Raw genomic sequence first — 25199 nt, forward strand, 5'->3', positions numbered from 1 at the left:
CGAAATTTCAGGGGTGATATTTCCGGCGGCCAAATGTAACGGGGACGAAACGTGCTAGGGGCGAGATGTCGGGAGCAAAGATTCCGCGAACCCCCACATCCTGGAGCCGGGTGCCCCCAGGGCCGGGATCTTTTGCAGACCCCCTGGTCGGACATTTCACAGGCCCTTCTATAGTTGATTTATAGCGTGAAAAAACAAAAAAAATATAAGCATTGCCCTTGGCCCCAGGGCAAGAGCCCCATGGGCGGAGATACGGGGGGCATTGCCCCCCCCAGCGCCAAAGGTGGGGTCGACTGATCTAATGTATAAATGTATATATGAATTGACATCATCATCATCGTGCCCCCCCCCCAGACTTCCAAGACTATCTCCGCCTATGAAGAGCCCTGTCAGCTCTGCTCTTTTGGGGGGCATGCACCACTGCCCTGAATGAACGATTAAGTCAGAAATCTTTGTAAGTGATATTGCAGTAAATTTGTTGGTGCTGCCATCTAGCGGTGGCAAAACGGACTACAAACGATATGACGGGGAATTTATTCAAAGAAAATCCCATAACACATGGGGTCTTCAACCTTTCAGACATAGCGGGCCAAATTGAAACTTCCCACAAAGACCACGGGCCATCAATTTACTGGGCCCGAGTTAAACAGGGACAAAAAAATAACTAAACTATTTATTCTGATATAATTTCTTTCTTTAATTACCAATTCCAATTAGTTCTGCAAATACTTTTAACACTAATTCTGAGAAAGGTTTTGATTATTTACTAATTTAATTTATTAATTCTGAGATCAATTTCAATATGAAATCACTTTAAATCATTCAGTAATTATTTATTTCTGTAATTCTGAAAAATTATTTTCATTTTCAATGAATCTCGAAATTGTTTCTTTCAATAATTACGCAATTATTTCTTTATTGATTACGGAATGACTTCTATTAGAAAATATGAAATTATTTCTCTCGTTGATAAATATTTTTTTAACCGATTTCGAAATTATTTGTTTAAAAATTCCAAAATTATTTTTTTCAGTAATGGCAAAAATCGCTTAATTCTGAAATCATTTCTTTCTCCTCTCTTTATGCTAGAATTGCTTCGTCTGTTTATTCTAGAATCATTTCTACAATTTATTCATTCATTCTAGAATCATTTCTTCTATTTATTCTAGAATAATTTCTTCTATTTATTCTAGAATAATTTCCTCTATTTATTCTAGAATCATTTCTTCCATTTGTTCTAGAATCATTTCTTCTATCTATTCTAGAACCATTTATTCCATTTATTCTAGAATCATTTCCTCTATTTATTCTAGAACCATTTCTTCCATTTATTCTAGAATCATTTCTTCTATTTATTCTAGAATCATTTCTTCTATTTATTCTAGAATCATTTCTTCTATTTATTCTAGAATAATTTCCTCTATTTATTCTAGAATAATTTCCTCTATTTATTCTAGAATCATTTCTTCCATTTATTCTAGAATAATTTCCTCTATTTATTCTAGAATAATTTCCTCTATTTATTCTAGAATAATTTCCTCTATTTATTCTAGAATCATTTCTTCTATTTATTCTAGAATAATTTCCTCTATTTATTCTAGAATCATTTCTTCCATTTGTTCTAGAATCATTTCTTCTATCTATTCTATAACCATTTATTCCATTTATTCTAGAATCATTTCCTCTATTTATTCTAGAACCATTTCTTCCATTTATTCTAGAATCATTTCTTCTATTTATTCTAGAATCATTTCTTCTATTTATTCTAGAATCATTTCTTCTATTTATTCTAGAATAATTTCCTCTATTTATTCTAGAATAATTTCCTCTATTTATTCTAGAATCATTTCTTCCATTTATTCTAGAATAATTTCCTCTATTTATTCTAGAATAATTTCCTCTATTTATTCTAGAATAATTTCCTCTATTTATTCTAGAATAATTTCCTCTATTTATTCTAGAATCATTTCTTCTATTTATTCTAGAATCATTTCTTCTATTTATTCTTGAATACTTTCCTCTATTTATTCTAGAATCATTTCTTCCATTTGTTCTAGAATCATGTCTTCTATCTATTCTAGAATCATTTCTTCCATTCATTCTAGAATCATTTCTTTCTCCTCTCTTTATGCTAGAATTGCTTCTTCTGTTTATTCTAGAATCATTTCTACAATTTATTCATTCATTCCAGAATCATTTCTTCTATTTATTCTAGAATAATTTCCTCTATTTATTCTAGAACCATTTCTTCTATTTATTCTAGAATCATTTCTTCTATTTATTCTAGAACCATTTCTTCCATTTATTCTAGAATCATTTCTTCTATTTATTCTAGAATCATTTCTTCTATTTATTCTAGAATAATTTCCTCTATTTATTCTAGAATAATTTCCTCTATTTATTCTAGAATCATTTCTTCCATTTATTCTAGAATAATTTCCTCTATTTATTCTAGAATAATTTCCTCTATTTATTCTAGAATCATTTCTTCTATTTATTCTAGAATAATTTCCTCTATTTATTCTAGAATCATTTCTTCTATTTATTCTAGAATCATTTCTTCTATTTATTCTTGAATACTTTCCTCTATTTATTCTAGAATCATTTCTTCCATTTGTTCTAGAATCATGTCTTCTATCTATTCTAGAATCATTTTTTCTATTTATTCTAGAATCATTTCTTCTATCTATTCTAGAATCATTTCTTCCATTCATTCTAGAATCATTTCTTTCTCCTCTCTTTATGCTAGAATTGCTTCTTCTGTTTATTCTAGAATCATTTCTACAATTTATTCATTCATTCTAGAATCATTTCTTCTATTTATTCTAGAATAATTTCCTCTATTTATTCTAGAACCATTTCTTCTATTTATTCTAGAATCATTTCTTCTATTTATTCTAGAACCATTTCTTCCATTTATTCTAGAATCATTTCTTCTATTTATTCTAGAATCATTTCTTCTATTTATTCTAGAATAATTTCCTCTATTTATTCTAGAATAATTTCCTCTATTTATTCTAGAATCATTTCTTCCATTTATTCTAGAATAATTTCCTCTATTTATTCTAGAATAATTTCCTCTATTTATTCTAGAATCATTTCCTCTATTTATTCTAGAATCATTTCTTCTATCTATTCTAGAATCATTTCCTCTATTTATTCTAGAACCATTTCTTCCATTTATTCTAGAATCATTTCTTCCATTTATTCTAGAATCATTTCTTCCATTTATTCTAGAATAATTTCCTCTATTTATTCTAGAATAATTTCCTCTATTTATTCTAGAATAATTTCCTCTATTTATTCTAGAATAATTTCCTCTATTTATTCTAGAATCATTTCTTCTATCTATTCTAGAATCATTTCTTCTATTTATTCTAGAATCATTTCTTCTATTTATTCTAGAATAATTTCCTCTATTTATTCTAGAATCATTTCTTCTATTTATTCTAGAATCATTTCTTCTATTTATTCTTGAATAATTTCCTCTATTTATTCTAGAATCATTTCTTCCATTTGTTCTAGAATCATTTCTTCTATCTATTCTAGAATCATTTCTTCCATTCATTCTAGAATCATTTCTTTCTCCTCTCTTTATGCTAGAATTGCTTCTTCTGTTTATTCTAGAATCATTTCTACAATTTATTCATTCATTCTAGAACCATTTCTTCTATTTATTCTAGAATCATTTCTTCTATTTATTCTAGAATCATTTCTTCTATTTATTCTTGAATAATTTCCTCTATTTATTCTAGAATCATTTCTTCCATTTGTTCTAGAATCATTTCTTCTATCTATTCTAGAATCATTTGTTCTATTTATTCTAGAATCATTTCCTCTATTTATTCTAGAACCATTTCTTCCATTTATTCTAGAATCATTTCTTCTATTTATTCTAGAATAATTTCCTCTATTTATTCTAGAATAATTTCCTCTATTTATTCTAGAATCATTTCTTCCATTTATTCTAGAATAATTTCCTCTATTTATTCTTGAATAATTTCCTCTATTTATTCTAGAATCATTTCCTTTATTTATTCTAGAATAATTTTTTCTATTTATTCTAGAATAATTTCCTCTATTTATTCTAGAATCATTTCTTCCATTTATTCTAGAATAATTTCCTCTATTTATTCTTGAATAATTTCCTCTATTTATTCTAGAATCATTTCCTTTATTTATTCTAGAATAATTTTTTCTATTTATTCTTGAATAATTTCCTCTATTTATTCTAGAATCATTTCTTCCATTTGTTCTAGAATCATTTCTTTCATTTATTCTCCAGTTATTTTTTTTTCATTTATTCTAGAATTATTTTTTTTCATTAATTAAAGAATCGTTTCTTCCTTTTATTCCGAAATTAATCGTTTTCCAATGTTTTCTGCCATTTTCTAAAAATGACCAGTGATCCATGGCAAAAACGCTCCGAGGGCCAAACGTGGCCAGCGGGACATTGCGTTAATGACCCCTGCAATAAATATGTTTAGGTTCTCTACTTACTTTGGGGTCATGATGATTAGCGTTATGGCGATGAAAATCCAAATGATGAAAGCACAGGATAGGTTCGAATGAAAGACAGTGTCACGAATCTGATGGAACTACGAAAAAAAAAAGAAAATCAATTTCAATTAATATTTGATTACAATATAGAGCAGTAATTAGAATATTAGGAAACATAAACAATCGATATGAATTAACCCTTCGACTGACTATGACCATAAGCTTTTAATTATTATTTTTCCTCTTCTCTGACAGTTGTCTTTCGTTTTCCACCAAGACCACCAGGCGCAAAAACAATTAATGACGGAATTCGTGCTTACATGGGCTGCCCTCACCAAACGTGGGACCAGGTGAAAATAATATAATTGCGGGGCCTCTTCGCGGGATAAATACAGCCGATTCCTTGTATCATTTAGGTTTTCACTATTGAAAGCGCAGGCACATTTTTTTATGTTTTATTTTTCATTCAAATTAACACGAGCGTGTAGGAGCCCCTGCTATCTGCGGGGTTTGGTTCTGCAGCACTTGTACCGCATCCATAATTAAGGGCCTTCCAAAAACGGAAAATTGGAGATTTTCGTGGCACGAAGCGAGTTGAAAAGTTCTCTCAACGGAGAAACAGACAGGATTTCAACGCGATTCTTACAACCATGTGAAAATCCAGGCTCCTACCACTTTCACACACGATGTAGGAGACAGATGACGGCACTTCTCGAACACGGACATCCTGAAACATAGTGTTTCGAGCATCACAACACTTTTCCGACATGCAGCAGTTCGTTAGAAATTCCTGAGAGGAATGCTCACGAGGTGCATGTACCGCTAATAGCAGAAGATGTGAACAGTCGTCTTCTGTCGGTAAAATTCGGAGGAGGGTAACGTACACGGTGAAGGAACATGGGCGGACATGGACATGAAAGGCTGGGGGGAGCATGATAATGAAAGCTGAGGGGTGGGCATGATTATGCCCTTTCATATACAGTATATGCATATATAGATCAGTCGGCTTTATCGTTGACGCTGGGGGGAACTACATGCCCTCCCCCTTGTTTCTCCTCCCATGAGGAACGTAAGAAATCGCCAATTTTCCTATAACAGCGATTGCAGACTACTTGGTCTTTAGCATTATACAACGTCCTAGTTCTCGCCAAATTTAGAATTAGTCGTCCCCGTTAGAACGAGTGCTGACCATCGAGCCGCTGCGGCGAGGTCAACATGGAATGCAAGGAAATCACGTGACTCGGTGAATAACACAGTTCCTGCCAGGCAAAATTTCCTCATAGAAATGTACAGTTCAGTCTAAATATTGCGTTTTAAAGATTAGAAAAAATGATAATGAACTCACCTGATGATGAAAAAAGATTAAATTACTCATTTCATTAATACTGGAATCATTTCTTTCATTATATTTCTTTAATTTCCTTTCATTATTGCTTAAATTATTTCTTTTATTAGTGCTGGAATTATTTATTTCATTGATTCTGGAATTATTTATTTCATTGATTCTGGAATTTTATCTCATTAATTCTGGAATTATACCTCATTAATTCTGGAATTATATCTCATTAATTCTGGAATTATCTCTTTCATTAATTTTGGAATTATCTCTTTCATGAATGCGGAAATTAACTCTTTCATCAATGCGGTAATTATCTTTCATTGATTTTGGTAATTATCTCTTTCCTTAATTCTGGTATTATTGCTTTCATTAATTTTGGAATTATCTCTTTTTCACCAGTCTGGAATTATCTTTCACTTGTCTGGAATTGTTTCATCACTCTGGAATTATCTTTCATAAATCTGGAATTATCTTTCAAAAATCTGGAATTATCTTTCATAAATCTGGAATTATCTTTCATAAATCTGGAATTATCTTTCATTAATGCTGGAATTATCTCTTTAATTAATTGTAGAATTTTTCCTTTCATTAATTTGGAATTTTCTCTTTCCTTAATTCTGGAATTATCGCTTTCCTTAATTCTGGAATTATCGCTTTCATTAATTTTGGAACTATGTCTTTCATCAATCTCTGGAACTATCCTTCATTAATGCTGGAATTATCTTTCACTAATGCTGGAATTATCTTTCATTAATACTGGAATATCTTTCATCAATACTGAACTTATATCTTTCATTGGTTTTGAAATTATCTCATCACTGCTGAAATTATTTCTTTCGTTTATTGTTTAAAACTCCAATGTATGCCGTTAGAAAATAACGGAGATTGTTCCGATATTCAACGATTCACGTGATCTCCCGAAATTGGCGACACCGTTCTCAGCACTGCTGAGGCGGAGACCGCTGACGTCGTACTCCCTCCAATAATATAAGCTCGATGGTGCTGACCGCTTGGTGGTGTTACAGAAAGCCGAACTTCTCGCAAAATTTAGAACGAGTTCAGACCACCTGGTGTTACGGAAAGCCGAAATTCTCGCAAAATTTTGAACGAGTTCAGACCACCTGGTGTTACGGAAAGCCGAAATTCTCGCCAAATTTAGAACGAGTACAGACCACCTGGTGTTGCGGAAAGCCGAACTTCTCGCAAAATGTAAAACGAGTTCAGACCACCTGGTGTTGCGGAAAGCCGAACTTCTCATCAAATTTAGAACGAGTTCAGATCACCTGGTGTTACGGAAAGCCGAAATTCTCGCAAAATTTAGAACGAGTACAGACCACCTGGTGTTACGGAAAGCCAGAACTCAGCCATCTCGTTGAGCATTTTGCCTGTTGTGGCGTTGTATTTGTATTTATAACGAGTGCAGACAACTTGGTGTTACGGAAAACTGTGTGTCTTGCCAAATTTAGGACGAGTGTAGACCAGCTGGTGTAACGGAAATCCAGAGTTCTTGTAAAATTTATTACGAGACAACTTGGTGTAACGGAAAGACCGAGTTCCCGCCAAATTCAGAATGAGTGCAGATCACCTGGTGTTACAAAAAACCGCACTTCTCGCGAAATTTATAACGAGTGCAGATAACTTGGTGTTACGGAAAACTGGGCTTCTCGCCAAATTTAGAACGAGTGTAGACCAGCTGGTGTTACGGAAAGAAGAAGTTCTTTTTAAGTTAAAAAATATACATATATGTATGGCAGCATATTCACTGTCAAGTTGTTTTTTTCAAGTCACGAAAAATTTCCTAGTCACCTATCTATCGGCGGATGTTACTTTTGAAGGAAACTAACGTATTACAGCCTTTTTTTGGGCGTAATATTCTCTGCTGTTCCCGTAAGCGCCCGTTAAAGAACAGCGGGCAACGTCTCGTCGATAACAAAATAAAAATGCCATTTTTCCGATAACATGATCAGCTCTGGCACAAAAAAGCGTTTCGAAATATTGAGGAAAGACTGTGGAGATGAAAAAAAACAGAGTAAAATCTTGAATAGTTTCAAAAAAGCTTCCGCTTCCTCTCTTATGAGATTAGAGAGAAAGATAATAAAGATGGCGTCCTCTCCTTAAGTGCATGTGCATGTAAAAATAACCGCAAATTTTTTCTTCCGGATATTGCCTTTCTCTCGTGATCTGGATTAGATCGGAAATTAGAAAAAATACAGTAAGAAAATCTCTCCTCAAAGCCTAAGTTGAACGTGGGCGTCACAGAATGGAGACGCTGCTGTAACGCGGGGGAAGGTGGTGGAGGACACAGTGCCTGCAAGCGTTCTAGAAACACTACCGCCTTTTTGGTGTACGAACGACTCCATGGTACTTCTAGGGGGAGATACCAACACCCCCTATAGATAAGATTAAGATCTTATCTATAGGGAGTGTTGGAGATACACAGGTGTTCGACGCGTTCATGAGAGGGGGGAATACGTCTCTTACTTATTTTAGGGGGAGAGGAGGCAGAGAACGCCTCCAAAGTGCATTTCCAGGAGTACACCGCAACTGTTCGAATTTCTAGAATGTACGAAAGTTTTTTTACGCATTTTTGGTGGCGTAAGAGGCGTGCGTTTGCATGGATGCGTAAGAGCTGTGCGTTGCGTACTCTTTGATATGTGTAAGATGCATGGGCGGCGTTCTCCTTGAAATGCGATGGACGCTTACGTATCCTCAGAAATCCCGTAAGAGGCGTGCGTTGTGTACTCATTGAAACTCGTAAGACGCGTGTTGCGTACTACGCAACAAAGTTGCACGGGTTGCGTTCTCCTCGAGATACGTTTGAGACTTACGTATTCTCAGAAAAGCGTGTGTGGCATTATCCTAGAAATACGAGGAGGTCGAGCGTACCCTCTTAAAATGCGAAGAAGGTTTATGTATCAGCAGAAATGCGTAAGAGGCTCATGTATGCCTAGAGATGCGCAAGAGTTTTATGTTTCCCTAAAAATACTCAAGAGGAGTGCGCTGGCATAAACTGGTAACAGGCTTACGTACTCTGGAAATGCGTAAGAGAACGTTGCGTTCTTACGCACACCCTAGAATTACGCACGAGCGTTGCATACATCTGGAAATACGTAGATGGAATGCTTGCGTACTCTTAGAAATGTCTCGAGAACACGTGTTCGCAGTTATAAGCGGCGTGAGTTTCGTTCCTTTAGAAATGCGTGGAGGCCGAGCGTATCCCCCACCCCCAGTTGAAATGCGTAGGAGTTTTACGTATTCCTTAGAAATGCAGCGGAACTTTGCCGTACGGGGGGGGGGGAAAGAACCTATTGCACCATTATCGATACTTTACACTCTATTGCATAAGTAGTTTCTGCGAACCCCTTCCCCCCACTCCCACCTTCCAGCAGTAAGCATACCACAAGTTGGAAACCACTGGGATAGCGCACACTCACTTCATGGTCTGACAGTAAAAATTCGCAAAACTTGTTGGTATACTCGCATCGTTTTCCATCGAAACAGTCAGTGATAGTCGGGCATTGGGTTCCATTGAACGGTCAAAGGGTCAATAAACCAACTCGTTTCCTTACCTTCTGTTCCATGTCGGTCTCCTTGAAGGTGAGCGTGAACCACGAGAGGTTGTCTTTCCTCATCCTCTTGTTCGACTCGATCTCGATGGAATGGTCGATGAGATCGTCGACTTCTTCGCTGACCGTCGGGGTGACGTTGGAGTGATGGCTCGCAGGAGCTGCCGCGGCCGCCGCCGCCGACGACGGGTCGCTCGCGTCCGGGTGTTGCTGTTGGTGTTCCGAGACCGTGTTCTTCCTCTTGACGGACATCGCGGAATGCGTGACGTACGTCTCGACCTTCTCAGTGTCAGATGGTGATTCGTTGCGGACGTGCAGCCTTTCGTCTTCCAGCGAATCACGGAGACCATCCAGCTGTAACAGGAAAAAGAAGAAAGACCTAGATCAATTTTTTTTTTTTCCTGACACTATTGAATTCCTTCACCAATGTTTGCAAATATAGGTGGCAACACCTATAGTAATGAATGAACACCAGAACTCTGCCGCCGGACTTATCCCGTTGCCAAAATCTCTTCCAGCCCAGCTTCGCGGCATAGTCTGAAACAACCGGAGCGCGTGTTTGCACTTGACAGTCTGAGGTGAGAATCTAGTGTTCAGTCGTATTTCTCAGTGCAGCCAACCCCGGGCAGCGCGGGTGTTCTAACTAATCCTCCGATATTTATGTGCAAGTTTTACAAAGTAAGCCGGAATTCCTGAAAAATAACACACGATATTTACGTTTTCGAATGGTATTTCCGGATTCCACTCGGCGTCGACGTCCTCTTCGACGGACGAAGACGTCGATCGAAGAGGGCGCGCGTCCTCCTCCTCCTCCTCCGGTGAGCATTTTTTACCATCCTGTTGTTCATCAGTACGGGACGGCTCTACCACAGACGCCTTTGTCGTGTCTTCCCCGCTCTTGTCCTGCCCGTGACGGATCTGGGATAAGTAGCGACATCTGAACGAATTGCAGTACTGAAAAATAAACAAAAAAAAATTATATTATCAGAAAACGGGCCAAGAGGGGAAAAAATCGTTTCTAGAAAATTCGATATTCTATGTCCTAAATGATTGAAGATCAGTAATAACTAGGGTGGCCCATACGTCCCGTATTTCCCGGGACAATCCCGGTTTCCTTTCTTTTTATGGCCATCCCGACTTTTTGGCAAAAGTGTCCCGGTCTTCCCAGAAGGGTACTTGAATTTTTATTCTTTATTGAAGTGAAAGATTGAAATTATTTTTCAACCAATAAATTATATTGTGATAATTACAACTATAAATAATAATATTAATCTCCCACATTTGCCTTGTTGAATGTTTGATTTCGTGGAATTCATTTTAATCCACTGCAATTTGTAGTAACGCTTCGTTTCCCGCCATTGCGATTTTTTTCCGTAATTTCATAAGTATTTGGCAACTTTGTGCACTTTTGGCGTTGTTCTTGGCGATATCCCATATTTTCCCGTATTTGGAATCCCAATTTCCCGCATTTCTCTATAGGAAATATGGTCAGCCTGGTAATAACGATAATTAATTGTTGCAAAAACTCCGTTAAGCCGGGTTTTCCTAGGAGTAGAATTTCTGCGCCGGGTGCAGCGTGAAAACTCTGATTGGTTAAAAACCTGAAATTCAGGTTCCTTTGACCGATCAGTGTTCCCACTCTGCACGCGCTGTACGAAAAACCTGCTCCTAGGTAAACCTGGCTTTAGGTTTATCACCCCACTATAAATGGATACTTAGTGCAAAGTATCCGTTTTAAAGAGGAAAGTAATTAATATAAGTGATAATGTTTTCTATGTTGAAATATTTTTTCGCATTCATGTTGAAATATTTTTTCACATTCATGTTGACATTTTTTTTCCTGTTGAAATAAATTTTTTTTCATGTTCAAATATTTTTTTCATGTTGAAACAATTTTTTTCATGTTGAAATATTTTTTCACATTCATGTTGAAATAATTTTTTTTTCCTGTTGAAATAATTTTTTTTTCCTGTTGAAATAATTTTTTTTTCATGTTCAAATATTTTTTTCATGTTGAAATAATTTTTTTTTCCTGTTGAAATAATTTTTTTTTCATGTTCAAATATTTTTTTCATGTTGAAATAATTTTTTTTTCATGTTCAAATGTTTTTTCATGTTGAAATAATTTTTTTTTCATGTTCAAATGTTTTTTTCATGTTGAAATAATTTTTTTTTTCATGTTCAAATATTTTTTTCATGTTGAAATATTTTTTCACGTTCATGTTGACATATTTTTTTTCCTGTTGAAATAATTTTTTTTTCATGTTCAAATATTTTTTTCCTGTTGAAATAATTTTTTTTTCATGTTCAAATATTTTTTTCATGTTGAAATATTTTTTCACATTCATGTTGAAATATTTTTTCACATTCATGTTGAAATATTTTTTCACATTCATGTTGAAATATTTTTTCCTGTTGAAATAATTTTTTTTTCATGTTCAAATGTTTTTTTCATGTTGAAATAATTTTTTTCATGTTGAAATATTTTTTTTTTCATGTTCAAATATTTTTTTCATGTTCAAATATTTTTTTCATGTTGAAATATTTTTTCACGTTCATGTTGAAATATTTTTTCACATTCATGGTTCATGGTGACATATTTTTTCCTGTTGAAATAATTTTTTTTTCATGTTCAAATATTTTTTCCATGTTAAAAGATGTAAAATATATTTTTATATATTTTCCTTGTTCCTAAGCTTCTTTTGCCATATTGAAATTTTTTTTTCTATGTTAAAACATGTATACAGGGTGTTCTGTTAATGGACCGACAAACTCAGAGGGTTGTTAGTAGGCATCAAGAGCAACAAAATTTGCAATGGAACATGGCTCCGCAAACTACGTTGAGAGGGTGAAAATCACGAAAAACGCATGCAGGCCCCGAGTCCAGAGGAGACGAAAATTGGATGTCAGTTGATCCCTGAATGCGTTCGGGGGTTCGTTCATTACATGCGACGCCCGTAAATATACCGGAGGATCTCATAGCGCGGATTGTCATCGTTGCGGCAGACATCAAAAGCTGAAGACCTCAGCTCATTCTCGGGCGGAATGCGAATTGTCTCGAGAAGACGGAAGGCAGGTGTCACTCACTGGAGCGGTACGGACGGATCCAAGGTGGTGGCTGACGGGTCGCTCATAGATGAAGTGCCGAATTTTCGGTCTTCACTGGTGACATCTAGAAACTAGAGCTCGGCACTGGTTGTTGATCCATGCTGATGTCCCGGTGGAAGATGACCAAACAAAAAACTTCTTCAGGGGAGGTGAATATGGTGTAAGGCAGTCGGAATACTGGGTCACTCACTGGTGCTATACGGGTGGACCCAAGGTGGTGGCTGGCTGATACCGTTCGTCGGGATGTGTCACTTTTTCAGTCGTTTACTGGTAATGTCTGGAACTGGAGCTCGGCATCTTGGTTGGTAGTAAGACCACGGCCCCGTCGCTGACCCATGGCGATACCGGCTTTCGCAACTTCCTCCCGGACGGTTGAGGGACGAGAGCTTTTCTTCATTCGTGGACAGGAGGATTGTCCGGACTCAAGGGGGGAGTCGGTGGCGAGGGGGGCCACGCAGCTTCAGGAGTGCACGTCCTACCTCAACATCTCACAGTCCCAAAAAACCCCAAAAAACAGCCTCGTCTTCGTCAACTCTTCTCTGGCCTTCCGATTGGAGGCGGAGGGGTCACGAGATAGCCACGTCATGTCCTCTCGATGAAAACGAGCGAAAATGGTGACTCACCCCTGGGGGGGGGGGGGAAGAAGAGGAGGAGGGACCAGGGAAGGGAGAGCAAGCAAAGTTTCATGTCGAAACACACGATCATGATAGGATTCTGGAATTTGATGAAATTTGAATTTCTGCTCAAATTATGAGTTGAGAGTTCTGAGATCTCGAATTCGATTCCTTGATTTTATCCCCCCGTCGAACGAGACCAATCGCAGCGTCGACGAATAGAGTTAAGTGGGGACAAAAGAGGGATTTAATTTCCTTACGTGTTAATCACTGGGGGGTTCCCAATTAATGCAATCAATTAGTGTGGGAGGTGTTTCGGGAGGGGGTCACATACTTGATGATATGGGAAAATTCAGGTGTGACGTGAGGATTTGACAATTTCAAAACATATAAAAATTAATACAATTTTCAGCCTCGCTGAAACATACAATAATTAATAAGAGTAATTAGTCACTGTGTAGTGTTTGTTTTCACGTGTGGGCCACATATGAATAGGGAGTATTTACGTGTGTATGTGTGTGTGTATATGAAGAATGAGTATAATAAATAATAATCACTAAAATAATAACACTACACCTTCCATTTTTCCCATTGTCCATAACAAAATGGTTTTTTTCCCCTTTTTTTTCATGTTAAAATATTTATTTTTTCAATTTTTCCATGGGGCCGTTCAAGTATTACGTAAGCAAATTTTTAGCAATTTTTGACCCCCTCCCCTTGTCAGCAAAACACTGACCCCCCCCTCCCCCCCCCCCTTGTCAGCAAAATTTCGTCATCAGCTCTGCCCCCCCCCTCTGAATCCTAACTCACATTTTCATAAAGGGTGGTTGATGACGTAAGCATTATCCAAACCCCCCCCCTCCCCACTTGCCATCAAAAATCAGCAAGTCGGAACCCCCCCCCCCATCGATGATGACGTAATACTTGAACGGCCCCAGTGTTAAAATATTTATTTGATTTTTTCATGTTAAAATATTTATTTGATTTTTTCATGTTAAAATATTTATTTGATTTTTTCATGTTAAAATATTTATTTGATTTTTTTCATGTTAAAATATTTATTTGATTTTTTCATGTTAAAATATTTATTTGATTTTTTCATGTTAAAATATTTATTTGATTTTTTCATGTTAAAATATTTATTTTTTCATTCTCTCCATGTTAAAATATTTGATTTAAGGTTGAATTATTTTTTTAAAATGTTGAAATTTCTTCAAATTTTTTTTTTTTTCATCAAATTGGGTGCGGTCTAATATGAAGAGTGCGGCTAATTTCATCCAAAAAAACGAGCTATATCGATATTGGAAAACAAGACAAGGGGGAAAAAAATCGTTTCTGGAAAATCCGATATTCTGTTTTGTCCTTTAAAATTGGGCAAATGTAGGTAATTAATCACGTGTCTTTTTCCCCCAAGTGTCAATACAGAAGTGTCAAAACAGGGTGGCGCACACAGCGTTTCTCTGTATTGGTAATCAATTAAGATGACGGCTTTCGGGAAAGTTATTATTAGCTTTTTTTTCCGATAAAAACGTGCCTTATTAAATATCCTTTTTTTTATCTTATCCGTATTTTTTCTCCCGATGTTTTCTGAAGGAAATTGGAAATTCGCTTTCGGTTGTTTTACCAGTAAAAACTGTCATCTCTGTGTGGAGAGGCTTGTCAGTCATGTGTTGATGGGGCCGAGAAAACGGGGGAATTTTTGCTATGATCGATCTACAACAGCGGGGTGCAGAACCTCCGGCCCGAGGAGAAGTTAAAACCGAGACCATATGAGGTCACTCATCCTCTCACTTGTTCACTCATACGGTCACTCAACCCTCCAATTCGTGATTCATACCGTCACTCACCCCCTCCAATTCGTGATTCATACCGTCACTCACGCACTCACTTGTTCACGCATACAATCACTCACCTCTTCAATTGGTTACTCACTCACTTGTTCACTCATGTGGTCACTCACCCACTCCTTTGTTCACTCATGCGGTCACTCACCCACTCCTTTGTTCATTCATACGGTCACTCACCCCTTCAATTGATCAATCACCCACTCGTTTGTTCATTCATACTGTCACTCACCCCTTCAATTGATCACTCACCCACTCACTTGTTCACTCATACGGTCACTCACCCACTCACTTGTTCACTCATGCGGTCACTCACCCACTCGTTTGTTCATTCATACGGTCACTCACCCCTTCAATTGATCACTCACCCACTCGTTTGTTCATTCATACTGTCACTCACCCCTTCAATTGATCACTCACCCACTCACTTGTTCACTCATACGGTCACTCACCCCTTCAATTAGTCACTCACCCACGCACTTGTTCACTCAGACGCTCACTCACTTGTTCACTCATGCGGTCACTCACCCACTCCTTTGTTCACTCATGCGGTCACTCACCCACTCCTTTGTTCATTCATACGGTCACTCACCCACTCGTTTGTTCATTCATACGGTCACTCACCCCTTCAATTGATCACTCACCCACTCGCTTGTTCACTCATACGGTCACTCACCCCTTCAATTAGTCACTCACCCACGCACTTGTTCACTCAGACGCTCACTCACCCACTCACTTGTTCACTCATACGGTCACTCACCCACTCACTTGTTCACGCATACGGTCACTCACGCATTCACTTGGCCAATCATATGGTGTTTTGTGAACGCTTTGGCGTGTTTTTCCCTTTCTCACGCAAAAAAAAAAAAAAAAAAAAAAATATATATATATATATATGTATCGCTATTTCTCGAAAACTCCCTATCTCGAAAATTTTTTCCGTTCCCGTCAGTTTTGAGATAGAGAGATTTGACTGTATATGAAATGCCACTCACACACACACAAATAAATTAGACTTACCAAGTTACTGCTCATCTACACGGGCTCCCTTGCGGCCAAGGGACGGCCAACAGGCACTAAATACTACATTTTCAATATTTTAAGAGGGATCCCCTTAACGTCTGGATGCCAATCGCTATAAACTAACGTCGTGGCGCGTCAGTTTTAATCATGTACATGAAAAACAAATTGTAAGCAAAGCATGATGCCAAAACGAAGGAAGGTGTGCTTCTCTATGATTGAAACGAGAAATATTCCACCTATATGCGATTTCAGAAGTTTTTGAATATTCACTCATCCGGTCACTAACTTGATCACTAATACGGTCGCTCACTTGGTAACTCATATAGTCGCACATACGGCCACTCACTCGGTCCTGTGAAAATTTCCTAAAAAAAAAAGTGGTCAGCGGGCCACGACAAAAAAGCTCCGTGGGCCGAATGTGGGCAGTGTGAAAGAATATGCCCGACCGCTGCAGTGCTTTAAGTGCTACTACTACAACTACTACTACACCAGACCATGCACCTCATCCATATTCCTCTGCGGAACCTCTAAGGAATTGGGAAATGTTGGAATGTGCGTGTAGTGAAACCTGGCGTGAAGTTTTTCCCTGCGTAATGCTTGTTATGTGTACAGTGCTGCCATCTGAAGCCAGTTTTTCTAACTACGAGTGAAGTGTAATGATTGAATGATTTATCGTTGTAGGCCTGTTGCTGCTCTCTGTGGCGAGACTTTTTAATGGGGAGATCGGCTCGCATTTGCGCCTCGAAGTTGGGGACCACAGGAAACCAACTTCAGCCGACCGCCACTGTGGTGACGGTGGGGTTAGAACCCGGATCCTCACGAGTCCGTCACTATGACCACTCGACCACCACAGAGGCAGTGCTTTAAGTGCTGGAGGATGTAGGACATCTTTGGCGAGGAAGTTCAGGGGCGAAAACAGATGCACGAAGTGTGGGAATGGATGGACATGTGTTAGCTGAAAGCGTGGCAGAGGCAAAATGCTTAAACTGCGAGGAACAGAACAAAATAGGTAAAGCACTTAAATAGGGGACAGATCATCTGTACACAGCGGCCAATGTGTAGGAATACACTGCAGGGGGAGGTGGCACGGTGGCAACAATTCGAGCTGGCACTAACTACGAAGTTAGTTAGATAGTGTTGGACTATTTTTGTGCGTGCAAGCTCCCACAAGTTGTAAAGTTGTTTTGTAAATACGAGGCATGTTTTTTTAAGTAAGTACCGTTTTGAAATGCAAAGAAAACAAGTCGACTTTCCATAACAATTTTCTTTTCACATGAAAGCCTGCACCTTAATCTACTTTTCAACATAATTTCCACCAATATTAAGCCATTTATCGTATCGTACAACCAGCTTTTGAATCCCATCCTCATAGAAGTCTGCACCCCTTGATTTGACAACATCTGCAACACGGCCGTTTTGACCTCATCCTGGTAGTCGTGGCGCTGACCACCCAGATGCTTCTTCAAATGCAGGAACATGCGGTAGTCACTGGGTGCTAGATCGGGACTGTACGGAGGGTGATCAAGTTCTTCCCAGCGAAATGAGGCGACGAGATCTTTGGTTCGATTAGCCACGTGTAGGCGGGCATTGTCATGAAGCAAAACGATCCCCCTTACTCGACATGCCTCGCCTTTTGTTTTTGATTGCAGAACTTTCGATAATTTAAGCTTTCGGTCACAATTTCATAGAGAACACTTCTGGAAATTTGAGGAAATTCATTAGATAATGACGAAATCGTAAAACGTCTGTTCTCCCTCAATTTTTCTTCAACTTTCTGTGCACCAAATCTTCAGTCATGACAGAAGGGTCACCCACTTCGTTCCTCATCATGAACATTTGTGCGGTTATCTTTAAAAGCTCTAACCCAATTTTCCATCGCTCATACAATGTTTCCTCCATACACTTCACTGATCTCACGATGAATTTCACGATGAATTTCAGCCCCTTTCACGCCTTTAGTACTAAGAAAACGAATCACGGCGCGTATTTCACAGTCGGAGGCATTTCAAATACTCACAAACAAACTTAAACATGGTCGAATGTTTTCGTAATGGGCGTCTGTTGGTTTGCCAACAGTAGTAGGTACACGGCGTGCGTGCGCGGAATGCCGACCGTAGCGCTGCAGCGGCAGAATTTCAAAACGGTACTTACTTAAAAAAAAACATGCCTCGTAAATGGAATCGTTGTGTATTTTGCAGGATGCCAAGTTTGGTAACCCGGTAAAACTTGATTTAATAATAAAAGAAAGTGAGAATTCCCAGATAAAGAGGACTAGTGGGAACCTCGGGTGGGATCTCCATTAAGAGATTAATCAATTCAGTCCATAACTGCATAAAGGAGAATGCGGCGGCCTTTTTAACTACAATAACCTGAATTAATTTTTGACGCAAGTAGCGTCCTCCTAGTCTTCTCCTGCTGGGTAGGATCGCTGTTGCGATGTCGGGTCATCGGATAGTTACCGCATATCCTTCGGGATGGGTCGAGTGAGTAATTCGAGCTTATCCCTCCCTCTGCAAAGTTTCTAGAAATCCTCCCTAAAAATTCGAATCCACTCTGGGCCGCATTATCCACAAGGAATATATACCGTGCGTTTGTATTTGTGCTTAGGGATATATAAGTACAAACATAAAAGAAGTCGATGTGCATCCGTGTTTTTCTAGGCAAAAGTAAATGCTCTCCGATACATTGAATTTTTTCCTTGTTATTCCCTCGCGAACATTTGAGAGCTTGGAAAACACACTCTAGGGTTATATAAAATTCAGTTAAGAATTCTATTTCCTATTCGTCGGTTCGTACTTTGAACCCAGAAACGGCTGGAAATCGTACTTAAATATTCCTGAATCAACATCAGAAGCCAAAGAATATACATGAAATGTTTGAGGAATTGGTTGGATCCAGGTTTTTTTCTTTTGCATTAGATTAGTGGTTTCCAACTTGTGGTAAGCTTAAGGGGGGGGGGGGGGCGTTCAAGTATTACGTCAGACATTTTTGACCCTCCCCTTTTGTCGACGAAAGTCAGGAAAACTCTGACACCCACCCGTAACCTACTTGTCAGCAAATTTTCGTCAGCTCTGCCCCCACCCCCAACTCCTAACACATATAAAGCCGTTTTTTTTTTCTTTCTAGGAGTAGAGTTTTTGCGCTGTGAGTAACGTGAAAACGCTGATTGGTTGAAAACCTGAAATTCAGGTTTTTTTTGACCAATCAACGTTTTCACGCTGCGCGCATCATAGAAAACCTGCTCCTAGGAGAACCCGGCTTTAGGATCGGATATGCACGCGAAGAGAAGGGGGGGGGGAAGGGGGACAGACGATCAAAAAAAATATATACATATATAAAGGTGTTATTATATTGAATTTCTGTTAATTTCAAGGCTATTTGAAGAACTCAATATTTATTTTCAAGAAATCCATTGCGACCCACCCTCTAAGCCAGTGGTTCTCAACCGGGGACCATATGGCCCCCTAGTGGTACTGGGATAGTTCAAGGGGGGCCACGGAAGAAAATGGAGAAAGGGGCCATGGCAGGTGGTTTGGATATTAGTGACTATACATTGCAGAATCCAACAAAACCACCCATAAAACCAGGGCCGTCTTAAGGCATGGACCCACCCGGGCCTCGCCGCCTACATTTTGCACAGACCCTTCGTCTGTATTAAATTTATATGTGGAAAAACAAAAATGATGAAAACCGTATCAGGCATCCGGCTACAGCTCTATCAGTCCCACTCTTGTGAGGAGTCATTTCCGGGGGTCTCATGTCATGTTTTGCACTTTACAAAATATGACATGAGACCCCCCGGCCGTGACATATTTTGTATTTTGTTTTCTACTATACAAAATATGTCATGGCCGGGGGTCTCATGTCATATTTTGTATAGTACAATAAATTTTACCAATAAGCAGGAAATATGTAGACTGTTTATTTCCAGCTACGTATGGGACTACCATAGCATCACTTTGCCTAAGGGGGCTCATGATGTTGAGACGGCCCTGAATAGAACTCGGCCTAGCGGAGAGCTCAATAAATTCTATGCTAGTGGTCCAGATGCCAATCTTATTTGCAAAATTTTCTTTCAGTATAAATTCACTGAAAAAATCAATTCAATACGTATAAAGGATCTTCCTTCTAGATGAGGGTCGAAGACTGGGTAAGACAGGGGAGCCACGAGAAAAAATATGGTTCAAAGGGGGCCACGGACAAAAAAAGGTTAAGAAACACTGCTCTAAGCCACATATGCGAAACCAATGGCCCGTGGACCAAATGTGGTCCTCAGGGCTATCTGATGGGGGGCCCGCCACCTTAAACCTAATTTTGTAAAGATGAACTAAGCGGCACATTTATAGATCGCTTAAGTGACCCGTGGCACATTTCGAGAGCATTTAAGCGGCCCGTGGCACATTCATAGATCACTTAAGCGATCTGCGACACAGTTCCATAACACTTAAGCGGTGAATGGCACATTTAGTGATCCCTTGACTGACATGTGGCACAGTTTTAGAGCACCTAAGTGATCTCCAAGCGCAGTTCTACATCACCCAAGTGACCTCCAAGTGCAGTTCTACATCACCCAAGTGACCTCCAAGCGCAGTTCTACATCACCCAAGTGACCCGCGGCCAATTCCCAGATTAGTTAAGTGATCCGCGGCATAATTGCGGATCACTTGTGTGACGCGCGGCACAGTTGCAGGGGACTTGAGAGGCCTGCGACAACATTTCTAGAGAACTTTAGCGGCCCGGAAAAATTTCCAGATAACTTGAGGGATCCTCGGAACATTTAGAGAGACGCTAAAGTGGCTCTGTAGGGGACTTATCAATAGAGGGGGAATGTTAGTTCACATGCCCACAAACTAACGGAAGGTTTTTCTCGTTTTTGGCATACTGAGATGTGCTTATACTCTTAAGATGTCTTCAAGAGTATATCATAGTTAAAGAAAGGTGATTGATGATACGTAAGCATCATTGAAACCCCCCCCCCTCCCCTGTCATCCAAAGCATTTTAAGAGGTGACCAAACCTAACGCATGAAACGCATGTGTTAGGTTTGGTCACACACAGTTTCCGGTTTTAGGCCATGGTCCAATAAAATTTACATCCTGCAGTTTCTTCCACATCTGCGGCAGACATCAACCACGGAAAAGGTTCCTGCGTAAAACGAGGAAAAGTGTCGTACGCCTGCACGTATTTCATTGAATGCCGGCCATGAATGCATAAGACAAGGGTGCTCAATTTTTGGGAGAGTGCGGCAAATTTCATTAGTTTGAAAACGGATCGCAGGCCACTTTCGTGAGAGACCTGGAACAGCACCGCAGGTCACTTAACTCATCTCTAAATGTTCCATTGGCAGCTAAGTGCTGTGGAACCGTGTTGCGGATCACCGTGCTGCGGTAATTCGTAAATATGCCGCGGTTCACATAAGTGATCTGAGAAATGCTACGAAGGGGGCACTTAAGTGATCTGTAAATGTGCTGTGGGCAGATTGGCCGTTCTAAAATGTGCCATGTACCGCTTAAATGATGTGGAACTTCACCGTAGGTCACTTAAGAGATAGGCCGCTTGGTTCATTTTTACAAAATTAGGTTTGATGACGCGGTCTACATCAGATGACGCTGATGACCACATTTTGCCAGCGATCTATAGGTTGAGCATGTATGAGTTAGAGGAATCTCACTTCTTGAAGAGCCCCTGGATACAACGAGGGGGGGGGGGGTTCACGACAACAAAATATGGTCCAAAGGGAAACGTGCGAGTAAAAGGTTGAGAAACACTGCATCAATGAAAAATCGTGGAAATGAATCGTTTACCTTTTTGGCAGGTCTTGTCGGCTCAGTCTTCCGAACCAAGAATGTTTCGACTCCATTATGCCTGAGGTATGCGTCTCTGGATTCGCCGTGTCCTGGATCGACCTCGTAAGAGTCACCGAGATAATCCAACGTCGAGCGAGATATATGAACCTTCCTTGACAAAGCGGGGACATGAAATATAAAGCATGAATATACAGAAACAAAAATACGTGGTACGAACAAGTCATGAACATCGCACCTTTAAGATACCGGCTTATATTTTGAGTAACAAATTTAGTGAGTCCAAAAAAAAGTCCAGCAGAGGACCAAACCATTTATTCTACAGAATCATCCCGATGAGTGGACCATTTAAACCAGCTATTGGTTTTTAACCGCTTTACGATCAAGGACGTAATACTGCGTCCATACGCAGCACCACCTAGAGATAGAAGAGAGATAGAAGGCCTCCGCACGGGTTGCCAAGTTCATCTGAACGTCATGAGAGTAGTCCGGTAAGAAGACCACCAAGAAAGTTTGCCGCATATATATTTCGGACCACAGCATACTATTTGTTACCTTCTTATTTTGAAGTTATCTTCCGGGTTGGCTCACAAATACAGCGCGGTGATTGGATGTGGGGCATAGAAATCGCCAACTCTGCGCCTGATCGTTTCTTTTCCGCTCGACGATGATACCAGCTAGTGCAAGGGATTTTTTTTCTTCGAATATTCTGAGTGAGGATGGGCTACTTGCGGGACGTCGCGAGCAGCGTGTGGAGGCCTTCTATCTCACCGGTGTGGCTTTGTTGCAAACCTACGAATTTGTTCTTTTTACCTTCCTTTTATACCTATACAATTGTTAATGACTTCCCCCCACCCCACATTTATGATGTATTCTTATCTAAATGTGTTACTGCCAACGCCCGGAATTGGCCAATTCGTGATGGGGCCGGCCAAATCGTCGCGTATCGGCCAATTTCGTTGAATATTGGCCTGGCTAGTTCACGAAGTGATCGGTGATCTCTGGCAAATGTCCGATAACAAAAGACATGATTCGGATCATCGTCAAGTTGGCGTATTTCTTCGTGATAATTATGCCCACGTTAGTTACGGCAACCCCTCAAACCACAGTCACAAAATGCGTTGATCTATTTTTTCCTCCAAAATTTGGCAGTTGTTTATTTTTTAGTTTTTCTCTCAAATTTCACTTTTTTTTTCTCTCATCTCATGGATTTAATCCAATACAGCTCCTATACATAGACATGTATCAAACGTTGGCGATTAAAAAAATAAGCTTAGCTCCTACCGGGCCGTCTTACATCGAACACATCGAGTTTTGGGAAAGAAACTCCGGCAGTAACATATGTATATAAGAGCAAAAGAGGACAATCGACTTCCCATATCTAATTTCTCTTATCTCTATTCTCTATCTCTTTTAAATGTGCTTATCTTAAATTACTTTCCTTTCATTTGTTTTTTCCTTCACTTTTTTTCCCCTTCAACTTCTTTCCCTTTCTCTAACGTTCGAATAGGTTAGGACAAGGTTACCATATTTATCGCTCATTCGTCAAAAGGAGTTCATTCGATTTCTTGCCAATACCTTGGAAGCGAAGGGATAAAATATCCATTCTGGGTTTGAACCATAGTTTAGAGAAATTGATAACTTGGTCAAGTTAATCGGATCAAAAAATTTTGGTGAGAGTCCAGTTTGGTGTCCTGTCAGCGAAATATGACCATGGAGTGAGATTTACCAGAGCCTCTACTACTAACACTACGTAACCGTGCATGCACCTCGTGCACATCCCTCTACCGAATTTCTAACGAATTGGACAGTGCTGTGCGTACTGTCTTATGTATTATATGTGACAGTCGTTTTATAAAAACATTTGGGAATTTTCCTGCCGGTCGTTGTAATGGAATGATCGCTATAACGTTGGGTCTTTATAACGAGTGTCAACTGTATAAATGCATTCATTTTAATATAATGAAAGAATTTTTTTTTTAATTTCAGAACAATGCATAAAAAAGAGAAGATAAAATTTGTGATTTTTTTAGCACATTTCGATATAATGACCTCCCAATATAACGTCTGTTTTCATCAATAAAGGGAGAGGGTCGTTATAACGAGCGCAGACTGTATTATTCAGGAAGAGTTGACGTAAAACAGGATAGACGTACCAACAATGCCCTAACAAGATGAAAGAGAGGAAGGAACCTTGAGGAATTCCAGAAAAGAAGCTTCACAAATTTGTTATTTGTCATGGTGAACCACACAAACATACCATGTTGCACGAATAAAAGATTTCGGATTCTCTATACATATAAACTCACTCGGAAGTGAATGGGTAATGCAGGATAACTGGATCGTTCCGGGATTCTTTTTCCCTCTTCAATAACATAGCTGAGAAAGAATGTACGCAGGGAAACATTCGTTAAGGGGCAGACGCCGTTTTCGTTGTCTTACAGAGTGAAATAAGTATGCATAGTTCCTTCAATTTAAAAATGAATTCTTCCGCAGAATTTATTTTCTCCTTTTTATGTTCGTAATGGGCTCAGGCCATTCGTGGGGGACATGTCCTCTTAATCCCTTTACGATCACGGACGTAATAATTCGTCCAAACACCAGTGGAATGAATACAAACAAGTTTCCTGTGTTTTCTTTCATCTCTCTTCGCCATCGCAAAGATACATAGTAATCAGTAGGGCTAGGACTTCTGTGAGACTTTGCATATTTTGTATATTTTGCTATTTTTACGCGATAGAGCATTTTTCACGATTTTCAAAATTGAAAGCATATTTTCATATTTTAGAGCATTGTTTTGCGCAGTGGAACCTTTGAAGAGGGATCCCCCCCCCCCCCGCCCAGCTTCATTTCCTACATTTGGTGATTTTTCGGCAGTATTATCAATAATTGCTACTTTAACTTACCTTTAGCATCGTTTTTGGCAATGATTGGCGATTTTTCAGCGACGTTATCAACAATTGGCAAATTTTATTTGTGTGTGAACCCCCGGCATCATTTTTGGTTGGATGGCGATTTCCCGTATTTATCTCGAGGAAATATAGTCAAAGGTATGTTTTCAAGACTTTACAACACATTTTTAGGTTCTTGCGCCATATTTTTAGGGTTTTAGGTCATAAATACATTTTTACGGAGCGTATTCTGTTGGTTTTTTTTTTCTGTTAGTGTGAATCTCTTCCCCCCCCCCACACACACACACACATATAAATCGATCGGCATCACTTGAACGACATGCACCATAGTTCCAGATCACTTAAGTGCCCCGCGAGGCATTCTCCGATCACTTGGTGGGCCCACGACACAGTTTCAGACATTTTAGTGTCCCGCAACACAATTTCAGATCACCCAAGTGGGACATTCCTGGGTCACTTTAGTGACCTGTGAAGCACTTCCAGAGGACAT

General features: G+C 39.1%; 1 protein-coding gene across 1 annotated transcript in view; it reads right to left on the minus strand.

Moving 5' to 3' along the window:
- Window positions 1–25199, minus strand: part of LOC149068037 (adenylate cyclase type 8-like) — a 178765-nt gene that overhangs the window by 39999 nt on the left and 113567 nt on the right. The window contains exons 11-14 of the mRNA XM_089251634.1: window positions 21798–21951; window positions 10123–10359; window positions 9409–9759; window positions 4501–4598 (exon numbers count right to left, since the gene is read on the minus strand). Of these exons, the coding sequence (XP_089107760.1) occupies window positions 4501–4598; window positions 9409–9759; window positions 10123–10359; window positions 21798–21951 (840 nt within the window). The remainder of the gene's footprint in view (window positions 1–4500; window positions 4599–9408; window positions 9760–10122; window positions 10360–21797; window positions 21952–25199) is intronic.

Source organism: Pholcus phalangioides, unplaced genomic scaffold (assembly GCF_987345545.1).
Source record: "Pholcus phalangioides strain wild (caught in Gottingen) unplaced genomic scaffold, Ppha-v1.0 ptg000027l_1, whole genome shotgun sequence".
NCBI lineage: Eukaryota > Metazoa > Arthropoda > Arachnida > Araneae > Pholcidae > Pholcus > Pholcus phalangioides.